At 62.0% G+C, this 18,041-nt stretch overlaps 3 protein-coding genes across 10 annotated transcripts; 1 reads left to right on the top strand and 2 right to left on the bottom strand.

Annotated features, from left to right (window-relative positions):
* Nucleotides 1-376: 376 nt before the first annotated feature.
* TMEM216 (transmembrane protein 216) lies at nt 377-2,733 on the bottom strand. Of its 2 annotated transcripts, none has more exons than XM_074273082.1 (5): nt 2,603-2,733; nt 2,312-2,413; nt 1,532-1,624; nt 933-1,134; nt 377-830 (listed from the first exon to the last, which is right to left on the bottom strand). In XM_074273082.1, exons 1-5 carry the CDS (start codon nt 2,613-2,615, stop codon nt 815-817), a joined length of 426 nt encoding a protein of 141 aa, XP_074129183.1. In that variant the 5' UTR covers nt 2,616-2,733; the 3' UTR covers nt 377-814. The 2 variants fall into 2 exon arrangements, with proteins under 2 accessions (XP_074129183.1, XP_074129184.1); XM_074273083.1 differs by having other exon boundaries at nt 2,589-2,695.
* A 1,047-nt stretch (nt 2,734-3,780) lies between these two features.
* TMEM138 (transmembrane protein 138) lies at nt 3,781-9,947 on the bottom strand. 3 transcript variants are annotated; one of them, XM_074274365.1, is made up of 5 exons: nt 9,559-9,947; nt 8,970-9,174; nt 8,487-8,658; nt 4,378-4,453; nt 3,781-4,211 (listed from the first exon to the last, which is right to left on the bottom strand). In XM_074274365.1, the coding sequence occupies exons 2-5, from the start codon at nt 9,095-9,097 to the stop codon at nt 4,099-4,101; spliced, it is 489 nt and encodes a 162-aa protein (XP_074130466.1). In that variant the 5' UTR covers nt 9,098-9,174; nt 9,559-9,947; the 3' UTR covers nt 3,781-4,098. The 3 variants fall into 3 exon arrangements, with proteins under 3 accessions (XP_074130466.1, XP_074130465.1, XP_074130464.1); XM_074274364.1 differs by having other exon boundaries at nt 8,475-8,658; nt 9,559-9,727; XM_074274363.1 differs by having other exon boundaries at nt 8,497-8,658; nt 9,559-9,727.
* CYB561A3 (cytochrome b561 family member A3) lies at nt 9,715-17,561 on the top strand. 5 transcript variants are annotated; one of them, XM_074274357.1, is made up of 7 exons: nt 9,715-9,980; nt 10,082-10,236; nt 14,036-14,226; nt 14,615-14,823; nt 15,196-15,350; nt 15,659-15,815; nt 16,153-17,561. In XM_074274357.1, the coding sequence occupies exons 3-7, from the start codon at nt 14,043-14,045 to the stop codon at nt 16,174-16,176; spliced, it is 729 nt and encodes a 242-aa protein (XP_074130458.1). In that variant the 5' UTR covers nt 9,715-9,980; nt 10,082-10,236; nt 14,036-14,042; the 3' UTR covers nt 16,177-17,561. The 5 variants fall into 5 exon arrangements, with proteins under 5 accessions (XP_074130458.1, XP_074130459.1, XP_074130460.1 ...); XM_074274358.1 differs by lacking the exon at nt 9,715-9,980 and having other exon boundaries at nt 10,061-10,236; XM_074274359.1 differs by lacking the exons at nt 9,715-9,980; nt 10,082-10,236 and adding an exon at nt 10,334-10,390.
* Nucleotides 17,562-18,041: the final 480 nt, after the last annotated feature.

Raw genomic sequence — 18,041 nt, 5'->3', positions numbered from 1 at the left:
ACTGAGGGGACGGGACTTGGCGCAAGTCTCCCAGCCTGGGAAGACCTCGGGAGTCTGTAAAGAAAGGAAGAGGAAGAGGAGGTAGAGCTGGTGGCCTGCAGGGAGAGAACTGGGGGATGGAGCAGTTGGCTCCAAGTGCCGGTCAGGAGAGCCTCCCCCTTCCCCAGCTGTCCTGTGTCTTGTCCCCGTCCGTCTGCCTTGGAGCCGTGCCCCAGAATCCAGTGAAATGAAACTTTGTGGAAAGCCTCGGGTTCTCGAGGACAGCCAGAGCCAGCCCTGGTGAGGAAGACGGGCCGAGATGCTCGAGGGCCCCGCCGCCAGGGCCCCCGGGCTTCGTGCAGGGAAAGGGCCATAAGGAAAGAGCAGCAGCCCCCACAACGGAAAATAAATATTTATTGTAAAATAGTGTTTGTCCCAAGACACAGCGTAAGAAAAGACCGCTCCGAGCTGCTCAGTGATGCTGCCTGGTCCCTTTGGAAGGGAATGAACGGGACGAGGGCTTGGTTTGGAGTAAGTGGAAGAAAACATCCTTGTGGAAGGCAGGCCCTGGGGCTTCTGGGGGGGCGGATCACACACATAGAGACACACGTAGAGACACACACAAAGGACACGTGGGGCCTAATGCAAGCCGGGAGTCTAGGAGACGCAGACGACTCCGTCCCCGCGCTGGGAGTGCCGAGCGAGGACCGGGTCGGAGGGCCTGGGAGAGGGCCGCGTGCCCTTCGCCACCCTGGAGGAGATGCCGCCAGCCTCCCTGAGAGCACGCGCCTCGCCAGGGGGCCGTGTCACACGGCCTCAACAGGCCTCTCGTCCTTCAGTATGTGTCCATGCTGGCGCAGAAGGAGAGCAAGTTTAGAGACCACAAGGTGGCAGCCGGCCTCCCCATGTGCCCGCCCCCTCCCCAGGGCCCTCCCAGAGGGAGGCAGAAGTACCTGTTGAAGGTGGCGAGTGTGAACACCTCCAGCACCAGCTCCAAGCCGCAGAAGATGAGCAGGATGGCACTCATCACAGCTTCGAGGCGCAGAACATAGGTCTGCACCAAGAAGTAATAGAAAGCCATCATGGCAGATGGAAAGGTCATGGCCAAGCTGATCCCAAGAGGCATCATCCTTTGACAGAGGTTCCCTTTTGTAGCTGTCAAGACATGTCCAAGAAAGGCCCTATGGCGTCCCCTCCGGTGCCCGGGGCTCGGAGCGACCAGGCCACCAAGGGACACCCAACCACCAGACTGCCCATCCAGACTTGGGTCACACAGAGTCCTCCCTCCTCCCCAAAAGGAGCCCTTGGGACAACCAGCCGTGAAGTACGGCCCAGCCCCCAAGTGAGAGGGAATGATTTTGGAAAGGAGCCCCCTGCTGGGCATGGGGGGGGCTGAGCCCCCTGCTGGGCATGGGGGGGTTGGGCCCCCCGGGGGAGAGGAAGAAGAGGACAATCCGCATTGGTCCAGGTCCTCCAGGGCCCCCCCAAGCTCCTCAGGGGCCATGGCGGCAGCTTCAGGCCCGGTGGGGCAAGGGCAGTGCAGGCCACTCACCAAAAAAGAGCCTGATGACTTCGATGCCCAGGAAAAGGAAGAGCATGACCACATCGAGGACCAGGTTGGCCGTGGGGTACGGCAACAGGAGCCCTGGCGCCGGCGGGGAGGAGAGGAAAAATGACCGGCTGCGGGGGCAGGGCGAGGGGGACGGTCCGCCCAAGGTGGCACAGGTCCCTCCCCCTGGGAAAGCCTGTTTGGGGGCGGGGCACTGGGGGTAGGACCAACCAAGCGGGAGGGTGTGGCCGAGCTGGGGGTGGATCCAGGAGACAGGTCCAGGCAAAGCACAGAGCAAGAGAGGGCGTGGAGCGGCAAAGCTAACAGCTGGGGCGGGGCAGTGCTGGGGGTGGGGCCAGGAGGGGGCGTGAGGGGCAAAGCTAACAGCCGGGGCGGGGCAATGCTGGGGGTGGGGCCAGGAGGGAGCGTGGAGGGGCAAAGCTAACAGCCGGGGCGGGGCAATGATGGGGGTGGGGCCAGGAGGGGGCGTGGAGGGGCAAAGCTAACAGCCGGGGCGGGGCAGTGCTGGGGGCCGAGAGGCGCAGGCAGGCAAGCTAGATGTGGGGGGGCAAAGTTAGGGCAGGAGGGGTGGGGCCAGGAGGGGGCGTGGACTGGCAAGGCTAAGAAGGGGCGGGGCCGGGAGGGCAAGGACAAGCCAAGCTAACGGGAAAGGTTCGGTTCTGGGGCGGGGCCAGGAGGCGTGGAGCGGCAAAGTTAAGAGCAAGAGGGCGGGGCCAGGATGAGGGGCGGGGCTTCACGTGGGGAGAGGGTCTCTGAGCTCACCTTTGTACATAAACACAAAAAGCTCCAGCAGGAAGTAGGTGGCGCTGTACCAGCCATTGAGAAAGATCAGGACCTCCAGGGAGATGGACGACAGCCGGCGGCCTGGAGGGGGAGACCCGAGGGCGGTGGGCCACTAGGCCGCGTGCTTCCCCTACCTCCCTCGATCCGACCCCTGCCCGCCCGGCCCGCCCCTGGTCACGGCCAGCGCGCTCCTTCCCTTAGGCCTATAGGGAAACCGAGGGTTGGGCGGGGTCCCCGAACGCGGAGACTCACACACCTCGGGCAGCTCACCTCGCGGTGCCATCGCCGCTCAGTCCCCATGGAAACTGCTGCCGCGGCGCCCGCCGGAAGGGCTGCTCTAGCTGGCAGCCTCTTAACTCGGTGGACACAGGCTCCGAGCATGCGCGGAGGCCAGCTGCTCAGGGCGAGGGCGGGGCCCCGGGGGCGGGGCGGGGCCGACCTCAGGGGCCGCCCACACAGGACCTCAGCCTTCTCTTCTCCCCGGCAGCCCCTCCCCAGACCTCAGCTCTCCTCCCAAAGCTGATCGTGCCCCGCCCTCCCAGGCCCCTACTTTGCTCCCCAGCACACATGGGGACACTGAGGCAGGCGGGAAGAGCCCCCGCTCCTCCTCCCTCTCTTTGGAACCCCTCAGTTCCCAGCTTCCTAATCTCTTCTCCCAAGCTCCTCTCTGACCCGCAGGACGGAGCCCCAAAGCCGTCCATAGCCCTCCCCCTCCCTCAGTGAGTGGACGCCCCGCCTTCAGGGAGAAGGAAATGGCATTTGGGGTTCGTTGGGGGGCTCGTGACCTCTGGCCCTGTGTGCCTCAATGTCCTCGTGTATACACACGAGGTCCTTTCCACCTCTAACATGGTCCCAGACCCCCACTTAGCAGCAGCATCTGGGAGGTGGGATGGATGGCACCCCCACCCCCACCCCACAGACCCCCTCCCCATCTGCAGCCCCTCCTCCTCAGCAGGTGACGTCATGCACACACGTCCCCCCAAAGAGCTTGCTAAGTGTCAGCCTCTCCATTCCCCAGTGACTTGGACAGGTGGTCCGCCCCGTGCCCACTTTGTACCCATCCTTTATATGGGAATAGATAGAACATGAGCAAAGCCAAGGTAATTTTGCAAAGCACTTTCTGAAAAGCATTTCCCCCACTTCAGAGATGGAAGAAACGGAGGCTCTGAGACACAGTCCCCGCCACACAGGGAACAGCTGGGGGCCAGCCTTGAATCCCGAAGAGCACCCTGTGCTTCAGGCCCTGCCTGGGCCCCCCCAGCCCTGAACCACAGGGTGACTCTTGGCTAGCGACCAAGATGGCGGCTCAAAAGTCCTTGAGCCCCAAATCCTTGTTTTCACTTAGGGAGTCAGAGTTGAGGCTGGCTCTGCAGGGAAGTCGTGGAGGCCAGAACCCGAAGGAAAGGAGGCCTCGGCACCAGCATAAGCAGATAAAGGAACCTCGGAAATTTACGGCAAAAGGGATACATTTATTTCTTACTTTTAAAAAACAGTACAAAAGGGCTCTAGGCCAGAAAAGCGGCAAGTCCCAAGTGACTGGGCGTGCCTTACTCCTGGACCCCGGGCCCCACTGGGGAGGGCAGATGTTGCCCCAGCATTCTGGAAAATTGCTTTAATAAAAGCTCTCACTGCAGGAAGGAAGCTGTGGGGAAGAGGGGTTGTGGGGGCTGGGCAGGGAAGGGCTGGGGCAAGTGAGCTCGCCTCGGAATTCAGACCCCCCCGGGATCCTCACCGGTGGGGCCCAGGTGTGGCTTCTGGCTGCCGGGTCAGTTTCGGACTTGGGTGAACTCCTTGCGCAGCCACAGAGAATCCTGGTAGAACCGAGGGTCCCCCAGGTGAATGGCTGTCCTCTTGTAGAAGTAGCAATACAGAACGGCAGCTGGGGGAGGAGGAGAAAAGGGCCTTGAGTGGTTGGCCCCCTCCAGCTGCCCCTCTGGGGAGATGACAGCACCCCAAGGCTGAGGGATGACACTGGCCAGAACACCCCTGCAGGGGGGGATATTCCCCGGGGAAGGGGAAAGGCCGGAGGAGGATGTGGTCCTTACCCAGTCTTTGGAACACAAACAGGGTCTGAAGGCCATCCGTCCAGATAAATGGCTTGGAGCTTTTCCAGCGCAGGTTCTAAAGGAGGGAAAGGCAGCCATCAGAGGCATCCTCCTGCCCCCGGGGCCTGAATGGGCAAATTGGGCCCAGCTCTTCTCTGCCCCACCCACAAGCCCCCATCCTCTCTTGGACTGCTCCAGGCTGACCATGCTGATGGCCCCCTGCGCCTAGGGCTCACCAAGCTGAGGCGACCAACTGGCAGGGCCCGACCGCTCAGAACCCCCACACTCCCCGAGCCCACAGACTGCTTCCTTTTCCCAGGAAAGCTCAGTCCTTCCCCATGCAATGCTTTGTCAAGTGTTTCAGTGCTTCTCACTCACTAGGAGGAGAGACCCAGGGCCGAGCCCCCTTCCCTGGGCCGCGGGGCCGGCCGGCTCCCACTCTAACCTCTGCTCCCAGAAGCCGAGGGCTCAAGCGTACCCAGAATGAAACTGCTCCGCTCAGCAGCTTTGACAAGGAAAAGCAGAACCTATTTTGGCTTCAGCATCAAGATCCCAGAAAATCCTCTTATGTTCCCGGCCGGTGGCAGCTCTGCCAGCTTAGTGCCATATCACCGGCACTAGCCAGTCTCCCCCTTGTGAGCTCTGCTCCTCTGCTACTGGGAAAGGAGGCTGGGAGGATCCACTGTCATGGAACCGTGGATCACATTAGGAGCAGAGGGAGGGAGTCTTTGGAATCCCAGCCTTGCCCCGAGTCTTCCTCATGCAGAATGGCTTTTCCTCCTCCTCAGGAAGGGAATCCTGGGGAAGGGGGCTGACTTTACGTTGAATGTCAGGGTTGAGACTCCCAGAAAGGTCAGCGTGCCAGTCAATGGGCACCTCCCAGATGCGATGTTCCCCCCACACCAGCCCTCAGGAGGTCGACCCTGTGGGCAGGGGCCTCTGGCAGATCTAGGGTTTGCCCGCTGCTACAACAGCTCTAAACAGAGCAAGGAAAGCTGGACCAGGAGTGGGGGGCACCAAGTTCCAGTCTTCTCAAGATCCAGGTCCCCTCGCTTCTCTGAGATGGAGGAAGCATCTGCTCCCAATGTTAGGTGGGCTCCTGCTGGCATCTTGGGGCATGTAGCCAGCCAGCAGGCCTCGGAGGGGGCCCGATCTCCATCTTTCGTCCCACCGTCTCACAGGCCGCCCTTGTTGGCCCGCCCAAATGCAATGTGCCATGAGGACTCCCAGGGTACAAGGGTGGGCTCCCCTCACGACTCATGCATTGTGGACACTGTCCATCCAGCGGGCATGTGGGCAAGCGCGGCCCGGCTGTTGCTTTTCCTCTTTCTAAATCTCTGTTAAATGGGAGAGATCAATGGCTGGTAATTTCACTGGAAATAAAGATGATGTAAAAACAAAAGATTATCACTAAATAGGAAACTTAAAAAATGAGATGAGCCCTTGTTTCTGGGAGATGACTAAAGTTCTTAAGAAAGCATTGCTATTTTCTGCACCATCATATATGTACATACACATGGACACACACACGTGTATGTGGCTATATATATGTATGCATGTATATATTTCCATATTTTTATGTATATAGTAATAGATGTATTCTGTAGATTGTCCATTTGACTATCTACCACAACAGGTAGTCTTCATCCACTTATTTTTCCCCGTATGATTATAGCAAAATCTTCTGAATGATTCTGGATTTCTTCTAGGAGGCCCTGCCATGTTCTGGGCCTCCATGGGACCAGTACGGACAGTGTTATCCATAAATAAGAGCTTCAGGAGGACTTTCCTCTAAGAAATCCCTCTTCACTGGGGATTCTGCGTTGTTTCTTTTGACAGCAGCAAATATCTCCTGCTTGTTGTCCTTTTATTTTCACCCTTGATTGCTCTAGGAACTTTTTTTTCCTTTTTTGAGGGGGAATGGGAGAAAGGCAATTAAATGACTTAGCCAGGGTCACAAGCTCCTAAGTGTCTGAGGCTGGATTTGAACTCAGGTATTTTTGAGCTGCCACAGAGAACTTCTCTTAATCTCTCACTATGCTTTCTTTACCCTGATTTTACCCTTACAGCTTCTCTTTGAAATGTGAGCTTTATTGGAAATGTTTGCAATTCATTTGGTTTCTGAAATACTACTTTCTCTTCCTGGGTCCTCTTTTCTAACTCTCTGATTAAATCATTATCAGCATCCTCCGCGTAAAGCCTGTGTTCCCAGTGTGCTTTTCTCCTACACACTCCATTACTGTCTCCAAACATATGACTCCCAAGCTTTAAATTCATCCAGAATTCCTGTCTCGTGTTACTAATTGCCCTGGATATCCTATACACATCTCAGAGCCAACAGGAAGAAGTGGAGAAGCATTTACTAAGTGCTTACTGTATGCAAGATTCTGTGCTGACATGTTCAAAATTAAAGCTATTCCAAATGGGAGCCAAGCCACTGCATCCTCCTCCAAACTTCATCCAGCTTCCTGAGTTTCCAAGTGCAGAATACTCCACAAACGCCCCCTTCTCCTTCTTCTCGAGCTCCCCAGGGCCCAGCTCTTCATGAACGCAGCTTCTGACCTAATGCAAGGCCCCACATCTCTTACTTGGCCTTTTGGAAGAGAACAAGGGGGTCTCCTTCTTTTTTGTCCCACAGTCAATCCTCCAAATAGCTGCCAAATAGTTGTTCCTGAACTGCTGATCCGATCAAAGGTTGCCACTTCCTTAGGATAAACTACAGCAGCCTCAGTCTGGGATTCCAACCCCTTAATTTTCCTGCCTTATTTCTCATCCCTCTCGCTCTTCTCTGACTTCACCTCTCCCGTGTTTGCACAAGATGTCTTTACAACTGTTCCCTCCTGCCTCCCCCTTTCCCCTTCCTCCCCCGTGCACCTTGGGAATAGTTCCCTCCTCCCGAGGTCTTTCCTGACATCGCTGGCCATTGGCGTCATTTCCCCCAAGAACTTACTTGGGATTTCCTCCTGTGGCTGTGCTGTATCTCCCCGGGACAACATGAACTCCTCACAGGAAGCCGGGGGCACACTTGCGGTTTTTACCTTGCCTTCTCAGTCCCCAGCGCAGCGTCTCACCCACGTCACGCACTTAAGACACCTTTGTTACAAGGACCTCAAAAGTCCCCGAGGATGCTTCCATGGTTACTTCTACAACCACCACTTCCCCGCAGGGGGGGACAGCCAGAAAACGGCCCCTCTCCTCCTAGGAGATGGTCAAACTGGAAAAAGGAGGCTCCCTTTGGGCTGGCAGAAAACTGCAGGAATCCCCTGGTGGGAAAACTGGGTCCGGACACTTGCTTGTGGACGAGTCCTGTGAAGGATGATCCGGAAAGCGAGTGGCGCTTTCTGGGCTGGATTTACCACACAGGAGGCGGCGCAAGCAGGGAGTGACTCACTTCGGTTGGAGCGGCCCCCTGCGCGGTGCCGGCGCTGCATGAAGCCTGAGGCATGGGGTCTTCTCCTTAAAGCAGGGATCCCGACCCTGCAGGAGAGCCTGCTCCGGGTCACGAAGAGGAAAAGCCCCGAAGGACACGCACCCTTTCAGCGCATGCCTCGTAAACAGCCAAGGGGACCATTAAGGGCAACAGAGCGACAGACTCAGCGGCGCTGGGCGGTGGAAGGGGGAGCCAGCCACCCTGACGAAGCGAGGAATTCGCGGAGAAAGTGACTAACTTTCTACCTTTTAACCCAGACATTTTGCTGCTGCCAGACACGCCGATCTCCGGGGAAACCAAGGACCAACAGAAAGGTCCCATGACTGTTCACAAGGCGCTCCTTGTAATGGGCAAGAACCGGAAGCACAGCAGACACCTCCGGGAGGACCGGCTCCCAACTATGGCTCGCGCACCAGGATGAAATTATTACCGCGCTCTAGGAAAGAACGGCTGCGGAAGATGCAAGAAGAGGAAGGCTGAGGCAAAGTGAAGGGAGCAGAACGGGGAATGACGGCAGCAGAGATGGGGGGTGCCGTAACCGGCACCACACCGAGATGGCCGGGGCGGCTCCCCTCCCCCCGCGGGGGGGAACCGCGGCAGCTCCCCTCCCCCCGCGGGGGGAACCGCGGCCGGCCGGGCCTGGCTGCCTGAGCCGCCTCCCACCCACCTCCTTGCTCACCAGGACCCACACGTGGAGGGGGATGCTGAGCGCCAGGTAGATGGCCGTGAGGATGATGGTCCCCTTGAACTTCCGGAAGAGGAGGCTAATCAGCCCCGCCTGGAACACGAAGGTGTTGAAGAACATGAGGAAGATGATGATGATGTTGAAGAGGATACAGATGTCTTGGATGCTGCAGAGGCACAAGCGACAGATGAGCCCGTGCCCGCTCCCGGGCTGCCGCCAACCTCCAGCCTAGGGGTCTCCGGAGCGGCGGCTGCTCCGGGCCTGCACACGTCAGGGGCTCGCTCCCGTCCCTGCCCTCTCTGCGGCCCGCCGGCCTGGGCACGGACCCCGCACGGGGCCGCCAGCCTCTGGCCCCTCCCGGGACGTGCTCAGGGCCCTCCCCTCCCACGGCCGGACCACTGGGGCTGCGCAGGCCCGCCAGCCTGGCCCCCTCCCACCCGCTCGGGCGCACCCCCGCGCGTGCGCAGGCGGACTCACATGAAGAGCACCAGCTGCATCACGGGGGTGGCGCGCAGCAGCTCGGAGAAGGCGTTCACCAGCAGGTCGTAGAGCAGCAGCACCAGCTGCAGGGACAGCACCAGGCTGTAGTTGCTGGGCTGCAGCATCTTGGGGGGGCATCCCCCGGGGGGACCTCAAGCCTCGGGACCCCCGCGCGCGCCGCTGCCAGTCTGTGACCAAGCGCCTGCGGGTGAGAGGGGGCGGGGCCCGTCAGCCAGGACCGGGGCCCAGCCCTCGGCCCCCAGCCGGCGTTAGGGGCTCCGCCGACACGACCCAGGAACGTCCGGGACTTGTGACGCGAGCCTCCGTTTGACCGACGGGAGACTGACAACGCCTTAAAGAGCAACGGAAATGGAAATGGATGCAACCGTAGGGCAGAAAGGGAAACTGAGGCTCGAGGGGACGGCGTGCGGCCCAAGGTCACCCTGCCGGGCCGGGGACCAACGGCTAACCGATCCGGCTGACCTGCCCAACAACCCTCGGCTGCCCGGAGTCAGTCCTCCCCTCTCCGCTCCCCGCTCCCCGCTCCCCGCTCCCCACGCTGCAGAGCCGCAATTCCGGCTCTCACCCGGTGCCGCCATCCTAGGTTGCCATGGAAACTCCAAAGTACCCGCCTTCCACTTTCCGGAGGGCGCGCTTAAATCCCGGAAGTGCGTGGTGGACGCGGGCTCCGGAGCCGCTCTAGCCACCAGCCCCCCCACCAGTGCCTCTCGATGGGCCAACCGGCGGCCATGTTCGCTACCCCTCAGACAAAAGCGCTCAGCCTTCGGTCCCATTTTCTTTCCCTCTCGTTTTGCTAAAATTTTGCCCTCCCGGCCGGCTGCGTTTCCGGCCGCCGCCTAGTTCTCGTCCCGTGCAGGGTTGCAATGGGAACACATTAAGAGTGGGAAGGGAGCCAAGCGGAAGCATAGAACACCATTTCCCAAGCTGCCTCATTCGAAATCCGTAGTTATAGGAAGGAATGATAACTGGCAGTCAGGCTGATAAGAGGTAGGCCGGAGGAATCCTGCAAGACTCCATTTCCCAGGCTGCCTCGCGCGATACCGGAAGTTATCTGTAGGGATGTTAAGAGGCTGGACTCCATTCTCCAGGCTGCCTCGCACGCGACCGGAAGTTCTCTCTGGGAAGAGGCCGGCTGGATGAGGGGGAACCAGAAGACTCCATCACCCTAACTAATCTGCGCGAAGTCGGAAGTTCTGGTAAACTGTAAAAAGGGAGAGGCGGAGCTCTTTGGAAGCGGTCTCGGGTAAGTGAAGACTCCATTTCCCAGAAGCCCCTGGGATGGCCTCTAGCTGTCACGTGCTGTGGGTACTGGGTTGGGGAGGGGATGTGCTGCTTGGGGTGTTCGTGGATCCGGGGAGTTAGGAGCGGAAGGAACTTCCGAGGCCCGAGAGCCCATGGTACGGGAGGGCTGGGAGAGACGGCTCTGGCTATCTCCCTCCCCCACCCTGCATTCAGCAGAGAAATGAAGTGATTGGTCCCGGACACGTGGGCGGCCAGGCCGGATCGCGCCGGGTTTGCGCGTGGTTAAAGAGCTCGATGGGAATCTGACAAGGGAAACTGAGGCTGGAGACCCCCCAAAAAACTTCCCACGTTATCCTGACCTGGAAGCCCGCCCCACCCCCACCTCTGTTAAGTACCACTAATTTACCTTTCTATAGAGTTCCGCCGACACCACCCAAGTTTTCTATAGAGCTGAACTAATGCTAAGTACCCCTACTTAACTTTCTATAGAACTGAATTCCCGTCAAGTACCTCCACTTAAGCTCTGCCCAATCTGAACTCTCACTAACCCAACTTTCTATAGCCTTACCGAAGCCCATTCAAACCCGATAGCTCCCTATAGTCTCAAATCCGGGAAGAAGGGGCGCAGGCGCTGAACGGAAGCTCCTCGAGGGCAGGGCTGGCGTTTGCCGCTCTCTGTGCCTCCCCTGCCGGGTGCCAGGCCTGCCCGCTGCGCCCGTTAGGGGAGAGTCGTGCCCCCGCCCCCGCTCCGGTCCCTCCCTCTCTTGTCCTGGAGAGCCGAGCCGCCGGCTGTGTGCTCCTCTCTGCCCCCTGGGGCTCCGGGGCCAGGCCGGCTTCCCAGAGCCTCCCAGCGGCTCCCGCCTTCCCTGCCCCTCCTCCCACCTAATCTTCACTCCTTCACCACCCTGCTTTCCCCCAGAGCCCCTCTCTCCTTCCCTAAATGTTGAACCAAACCGAACCCCGGGGCCGCTCCCCCTGGGGGGTCTGGGGCCTCTCCCCCTGGGGGTCTGGAGCTGCCTCCCCCTGGGGGTCGGGGCCTCTCCTCCTGGGGGGTCTGGAGCTGCCTCCCCCTGGGGGTCCGGGGCCTCTCCTCCTGGGGGATCTGGAGCTGCCTCCCCCTGGGGGTCGGGGCCTCTCCTCCTGGGGGATCTGGAGCTGCCTCCCCTTGGGGGGGTCTGAGGCTGCCTCCCCCTGGGGGTCGGGGCCTCTCCCCCTGGGGGGTCTGGGGCCGCCTCCTCCTGGGGGGTCTGAGGCTGCCTCCCCCTGGGGGTCCGGAGCTGCCTCCCCCTGGGGGGTCCGGGGCCTCTCCCCCTGGGGGGTCTGGGGCCGCCTCCTCCTGGGGGGTCTGAGGCTGCCTCCCCCTGGGGGTCCGGGGCCTCTCCCCCTGTGGGTCTGGAGCTGCCTCCCCCTGGGGGTCCGGGGCCTCTCCCCCTGTTGGGGTCCGGGCCCTCTCCCCCTGGGGGTCTGGGGCTGCCTCCCCCTGGGGGTCTGGGGCCTCTCCCAGGGATCTAGGGTCTTAAGCCGCAGGAGAGGTGAGCCTGATGAGGAGTAAACTGAGGTCTAAACAAAGGTGGTTCTGTTCCTTTCTCTCTCTCCTTCCTTCCCCAAAGTAACCAATGGCGGGTTCCGCAGCAAAGGAATTTGCTACTTCATGCTGTATGGAAACATCGTCTTTATTGATTAGAATGGGAACACCGGAGAGCCGGTGGGCAACATGGCTGCATGGCACAAGGCCATTTATGCAGTGATGGAGGGAGGTTCCTGAGAGTGATGTAACAAGATAAGGATTCTCTTGTTATCTTTTGGGCAGGGACAGAAGTCTCCCCCCTGCTGGCATTTGGTCTATCTGAGCAGATCAGAACTAGGGGGGGGGGGCTGTAAAACCCCGGCCAGCCCGAACCAGATCTTGTATCAAAGGTGCAAGTCCCAAAGGAAGTTGGAGATCAAACAAGGAACACCAAGGGGCTCCCCCCCCCCCCCCGCCTGCCTGGCCGGGGAGCCTCTGGGCGGGCGGTGGCCGGTGGGGGCCCCAGGGACTCCTAGAGCAAGGGAGGGGAGGAGCCACAGCCCCCAAGGCCGGAGGGAGGCTTTCGCTGCCCTCAGAGAGCTTGGGCTCTAAGGGGAGCCGGTGCCCGGCTGAGCAGCGGCCTCCGGGGCCCTGTTGTGCGCGTGGCCGCAGCCTCCGGAGCGCCCGGTCCTTGGGAGGGCCCCGGTTCTGGCAGGGTTCAGTAGGGGGCGGGGCCGGCGGGAGCCCGGGAGGTGCCTGGCGACGTGCGGATGCCAGCCAGGAACGTCTCATAGGTGAGGGCCCTCGACATGGGCCGCGTCGCCTCCCACGGGCAGGGTGGCTCCAGCTGTCTCCGGGTCACATCCAGAGGCAGAGGGGGGCACAGCAGGTGGCGGAGGTTGCGGAGCCTCGGTTTCCCGTGGCTGGGACTGCTCGGGGCGGGGGTGGAGGCCGGAGACCCCTCGTGTGCCTTAGCCCATTTGATGGTCCAGTCGAGGGGTCACGAGCCCACGAGCCTGATGGGAAAAACGGCGTTGCCGCCAGAATCCGGGCCGTGATCTTGTGCCAGCCTCTTGGGGGCCCTTTTCTGACCTCTGGAGCCTACTCTGGGCTCACTGGCTCGGTGCCCGCTCCTCGGCTCCTCTGCCCAAGCTGCGGGTTCGTGGCTGAGCCCGGGAATGGGAGTTGGCGGGCCCTGGGGAAGCCTCTTCCTGAGTGCCCGGCGAGCTCAGGCCCGGATTCGGGTCAGGCAGGACCCGGAGCTTGCCTGCGAGTGGGGAGCGGAGGAGCCGAGGCCCCCGTTGCCTTCTCGTCACCGTCCCTGCCACCCTCCGGTGCTTGGGTCAGACCCTGGCATCTCCCGGGGCTTCCTCCTGCCTTTGGGCAAGTAGGCAGCCTGGCACTGGAAACTTTCACCATCCAACTCCGCTTCTCTGCGCATCCCTGTGTCCTCCCTGCCAACCTGGCCTATTGGCTGCCTCCTGTGCCTGCATGCCCTCACTCCTGCCCGCCGGGGCACCAGAGGGCACCATGGCTCCAACACTTCCTGGCTGTGTGACCCTCCTGGGGCACCTGCCTCCCAGGCTTGCAGAGATCTGACAAGAGGGTGCCTGTAAAGCACTTGGCACGGGGCCTAGCACGCAGTAGGGGCTTTGTAAATGTCCCCAGCTGTTTGGGGTTCCCAGCACCCCAGAAAGGACTCGGGGTCTTCCACAGGTTTCTGTTGGTTTTGCTCTGCCCTGATCCACTTTGGGCTTGGGACCCTCAGTGGCCAAGGTGCCATCCTGGCACGGGCCAAGCCGGTGCCCCGAGGGCACGTCGGTCCTATCCTGGCTGAAGATAAAGGCGGGGCCCTCTGTGCCCTAGCCCACGGCCCAGGCTGGCCTTCTGCCCGAGGTCCCAGAGCCTCATGCTAACCTCCCCTTCCGAGCAGCCCTCGTGGGCAAATCCCAAAATAGGCCCGGTGGACCGCAGGCCGGGCCGGCCCTTCTCTCCCTTCCTGCGGAGTTCCCCCAAGGGTAAGAAAGCAGAAGTGGGGGCGGCAGGTGGGCGGCCGAGGACTGTCACCGGAACGGGGTGACGTGTGCCCCGGCGGCCCCTCCGGGGCCTGAACCCTCTGGTTCCCTCGCCCTCTGGTAAAGGCCTCTGTTCTCTCGGCTCCGGGCACTGTTGGGCGCCAGGGCCCCCTCCTCACCACCAGAAATCTGACTCACCGGGGGTCGCCGCTCTGAGGGGTGGTGGCGGAGCCACAAGGGGGCCCTGTTGAGGGAGTGACCGCTCTGCCATTCCCCAGGAGCAAGATGGCCAGGGGCCAGTTTTATGTCTTCTCCCTGGGCCTGGGCACCCTGGGCTCTCTCTGCCTGCTCTTCATGATCTACTGGGTCCAGCACTGGCGTGGCGGCTTTGCCTGGGATGGCACCGTCCTCATGTTCAATTGGCACCCGGTCCTGATGGTGGCTGGCATGGTGGTGTTCTATGGGGCGGGTGAGTAGGGACGGGGACCTGGGGCGTGCAGCCTTCCTCAGGTGGGGAGAGCGCCCGCCACTGACTCGGGCACCAACACCTCGGGCAAAGCCCTGAGCTTCAGCATGCCCGTCTGTCCGCTGGCTGTGAGGCTCCTTGGGTTCTCCTCCAGAAGACTCTTGTAACTGGGGCCACTGAAGTGGGCTCAGGAGAGGGGAGCAATGAGGGTGGGGGGCTGGGAGCGCCCTCGGGGGGCCGGGGAGCATCGGTCTGGCCAAGGGGCTCGAAGGTCTCTTCATGGGGAACCTTGGCCCGAAGCTGGTTCCTGGCAGCCAGTGTCCCCGTCGGGCTCCTGTGCCCGGGGCTGGCACAGGCTCTGAGACGGGCACCGGCTCCTGGTCTCCCGCAGCCTCGCTGGTGTACCGGCTGCCCCAGTCCTGGGTGGGGTCCAAGCTGCCGTGGAAGCTGCTGCACGCCGCGCTGCACCTGGTGGCCTTCACGCTGGCCGTGCTGGGGCTGGTGGCCGTCTTCAGCTTCCACCACCACAACAGGATCGCCCACCTCTACTCCCTGCACAGCTGGCTGGGGATCGTGGCCGTGGCCCTGTTCGCCGGCCAGGTGGGTGCCCTCGGCTCCCCAGCCCGCCCACTCCCTGAAGCCCCTGGGACCAGACTGGAGTAAAGGCGGGGGGAGGGGGGGGGCTGAGTGTGGGCGGGTGCCCTCGGGATCCGGGGTTTGGGGGCAGCACTTCCCGGGGTGGAGATTCGCCCCCCAGGGCTCACGCCTGCCTCAGGCGGGACCGGACGAGCTTTCCCAGCCTCGGGCGGCCTCCTCGAACAAACTGACCGTGGTACTTTCCGGACGGGCCTGGCCATCTGGGGAGCGGGGCTGTGGGTGCGGGCGGCAGGCGGGGGTGTCTCTCTGGGACCCCATCCCCTGGGAGCGGAAAGATGCTGGGGCGCAGCCGGCTGATCCGAGGTCTCTCCTCAGTGGCTCCTGGGCTTCTCCGTCTTCCTGCTGCCCTGGGCCTCCCTGGGCCTGCGCAGCCTCCTCAAGCCCGTCCACGTCTTCTTCGGGGCCACCATCCTGATCCTGTCCATGGCCTCCGTCCTCTCCGGAATCAATGAGAAGCTCTTCTTCAGCCTGTGAGTCTCCTGCTGGGGCCTTTCTTGTGAAGGGGGGGGCAGCGATGTGCCCCCTGGGCCGCCCCCGAGCATGGGCGGCTGCCGGGGCGGGCCAGGGGCCCCGGGGCTCACCGGCCATCGGCCTTGAGGTGGGAGTCGAGAAGAGGAGCCGAGCAGAGCTGCCAGCCCCCTTGCCAGGTTTTCCTAGCTTGGAAACTCCCGGGGGAGGCCCTGCCCTGACCTTCCGGGGGTGGGGGGGAGGCCCGCACTGAGCGAGTCCCGGGGAGGGCCCAGTGAGAGCCACCGCAGGAAGACGCTGTTGCCCACAGGAAGAATGCGACCGCCCCCTACTCCAGCCTCCCTCCGGAGGCCTGCTTTGCCAACCTCACCGGGATGCTGGTGGCCGTCTTCGTGGTGCTGGTGCTCTACGTGCTCCTGGTCTCATCGTGGAAGCGGCCTGAACCGGGACTCCTGACGGACAGACAGGTGTGAACCTGGGGGCGGGGGGGGGAGCTGGCGGGAGCCCCGTCTGATCCCCCCACAGGCCGGGGCAGCCTTCACAGCTACTCAGATGGTGAGCGGGGCCTGGTTCTGCAGGGTCTCCCTCAGCCTGTCTGGGGAGCAAAGGTCAGACAAGGCAGGGGTCACATCACCCGGAAGGTCTTTCTGGCCGTTTCCCTACAAGCCCAGCCTGAGTCACTGCTGGCCCAGGGGATGAGGGGCCCTCCTGGGCTTGGCCTTGGCCCCTGGAAGCCTTCCTCGGAAACTTCTCACACTCCAGGGTGCCTCGTGTCAGCCCGAGTCTCCTCAACTCTCTTTCCAGCCCCTGCTGCACGAAGCCGAGTGAGCCCTGAAGGGCGCCGGGAGCAGGCTGCCTTGTCACTCCTCCCCACACCCTGCTCCGCAGGGGCGGGTCCGGGTCCCAGACTCTGTCCCCTCTGCTTGTCCTGCTCGCTGACCACTGGGCTGTCTGCTCCCAGACAGAGCCGCCTCTGTGCTCCGGGCCTTCTCAGCCTCCCTGAGACCCTGCTCCTCTGTCCCCGTGCCAACACCGCCATGCGAAGGCTTGTCCATATCTCAGTTACCTCCTCCTGGGCGGCAGCAGCACCCCCTCTGCCCCCCACCACCCCTGGGCTGGGGCTGAGTGTGGTGGGCCCCACAACCCTGGGTGGGAGGAGGCCCTCTGCTCTCTCCCAGCCCTTTGCAGAGCAGAAGGGGGGGCCGTGACCGCTGCTCCCCCCAGCTTCGGCTCGAGCCGGCCTCGCTCCCGGCCTTACCGCTGCCTCCAGGCCTCCTGACCCGCCCCGTCCCCCAGGAAACTTGTGCCGCCACTGCCTGATAGCAGGACTGCCTCCGGACTTGATCTCCAGACTCCTGGCGCCCCTCACCCCCTCGGGAGGCTGGCCCCGTTCCTGGCCCATGGGGTTCAGCTCCCAACACTCCCGCCCCCGGCAGCCTTCCTCGGCAACTTCTCACACTCCTGGGAAAGGTGGAGAAGGCTCGGGGGGGGGGCATTGCCCGGCTTCCGGAGCCATCTCTTCCTTGCCCGTCCCTGCCCAGCTGGACATGGCCGGACTCTGACCGCAGCCCTGTAAAGTGCCAGCTCCCGGGCTGACGGGGGCCCAGAGGGTACATGGGCCCTCCCAGAGGGGTTTGCCATGGGCCACGTGCGGGAGTCCTGGGACGGATCTGCCCCTCACTCAAGAGTTCCCTCATTTGAGGCTTTCATCTGCTTTCTCCATGTCTTGGGGGGAATTCTCTTTTCCCCCCAAACTTAGTCCTGGCTGACTCAGAGGCTCCAGGCCCAGAGGGAAGACGGGTGTGGATGGCTGGGGCCAGCTCTCGAGCCGTGGCTCTCCGGGGGAGCAGTCGGCCGGTGATTGGCTCGCTGAGCCGTCGGCATCAGCAGGCCCGCGGCGGCTGGGGCTAAATGTTGGGCCGGGCCGAGGGTTTTCTGTGTGTTCTCAGGCTTCCAGGCCAAGAATTTCCACACATTAAAAGGGAAAACCAACTTGCTAAGGATTGCGTTTGGCGCTGAGCGCCAGCGCTACGGGCAGAGGGGCAGGGGCGGCGTGGCCTCTGGGGACAGAGGGGCAGGGGGGCGTGGCTTCCGGCCGCCTGTCCTGGAATCTGGAGCTCCTCCTGCCCCGCTGAGGGAAGCGCTTCGTATGTAAGGCCTCTTTGGACTTGTGTTCTTTTACCTCTTCTTCCCATTAAAGCTGTTTTCACTGCTTTTCTGCTCTGTGAGCCTGACTTGCAGCCTGCTGACCCCTGACCCCGATTCCCTAGCTGGGCTCGCCAGCACTCGGGGGTGTGGAGGCCTTTTGGTCTGGGTGGCCTGCAAGGTCTCGGCTGGCTCAGATCTGGAGAGCCCAGAATGGCTTGGGAAGCTGCCGGCCCCGGGCTAGCCAGATGTGCTTGTGTGGGAAGGGGATCTGGGCTGGGAGCTCCCCATGCCAGGGCAGCTCCGGCCAGCGGGCACACGGTGAGCCTTGGCATGCAGCCTGTGCGGTTCCCTATGCCAAGACAGGACGGCAGTTACCCTGCACCTTGGTCTTAGCTGCTGGGGGCATCGAGGTCCAAGGCCAGTCTGTGGCTCCCTGACTTCCAGGCTGCCCCAGATCATGCCCTTGCCATGCTGGTGCCTGTGCAGCCTGTTTTCTACGGCTCCCACAAGATCCTCCCTTAGGGTGCATCCCAGAGCACGGTCAA

This window comes from Sminthopsis crassicaudata, chromosome 6, assembly GCF_048593235.1.
Source record: "Sminthopsis crassicaudata isolate SCR6 chromosome 6, ASM4859323v1, whole genome shotgun sequence".
NCBI lineage: Eukaryota > Metazoa > Chordata > Mammalia > Dasyuromorphia > Dasyuridae > Sminthopsis > Sminthopsis crassicaudata.
This window is presented reverse-complemented; position numbering and strand designations above follow the sequence as displayed.

Excerpts from the sequence above, each read along its gene's own strand:
- TMEM216 (XM_074273082.1), bottom strand. Across the intron at positions 1,625-2,311 it reads TTTTGTGTTTATGTACAAAG|GGCTCCTGTTGCCGTACCCC; the intron begins GTGAGCTCAGAG and ends CGCCGGCGCCAG. Across the intron at positions 1,135-1,531 it reads AGTCATCAGGCTCTTTTTTG|CTACAAAAGGGAACCTCTGT; the intron begins GTGAGTGGCCTG and ends ATGTCTTGACAG.
- TMEM138 (XM_074274363.1), bottom strand. The coding sequence starts at position 9,097 with ATGCTGCAGCCCAGCAACTACAGCCTGGTGCTGTCCCTGCAGCTGGTG. Across the intron at positions 8,659-8,969 it reads ATGCAGCTGGTGCTCTTCAT|CATCCAAGACATCTGTATCC; the intron begins GTGAGTCCGCCT and ends GTGCCTCTGCAG. Across the intron at positions 4,212-4,377 it reads GTTTGTGTTCCAAAGACTGG|CTGCCGTTCTGTATTGCTAC; the intron begins GTAAGGACCACA and ends CTCCTCCCCCAG.
- CYB561A3 (XM_074274357.1), top strand. The coding sequence starts at position 14,043 with ATGGCCAGGGGCCAGTTTTATGTCTTCTCCCTGGGCCTGGGCACCCTG. Across the intron at positions 14,227-14,614 it reads GGTGGTGTTCTATGGGGCGG|CCTCGCTGGTGTACCGGCTG; the intron begins GTGAGTAGGGAC and ends GGTCTCCCGCAG. Across the intron at positions 14,824-15,195 it reads TGGCCCTGTTCGCCGGCCAG|TGGCTCCTGGGCTTCTCCGT; the intron begins GTGGGTGCCCTC and ends GTCTCTCCTCAG.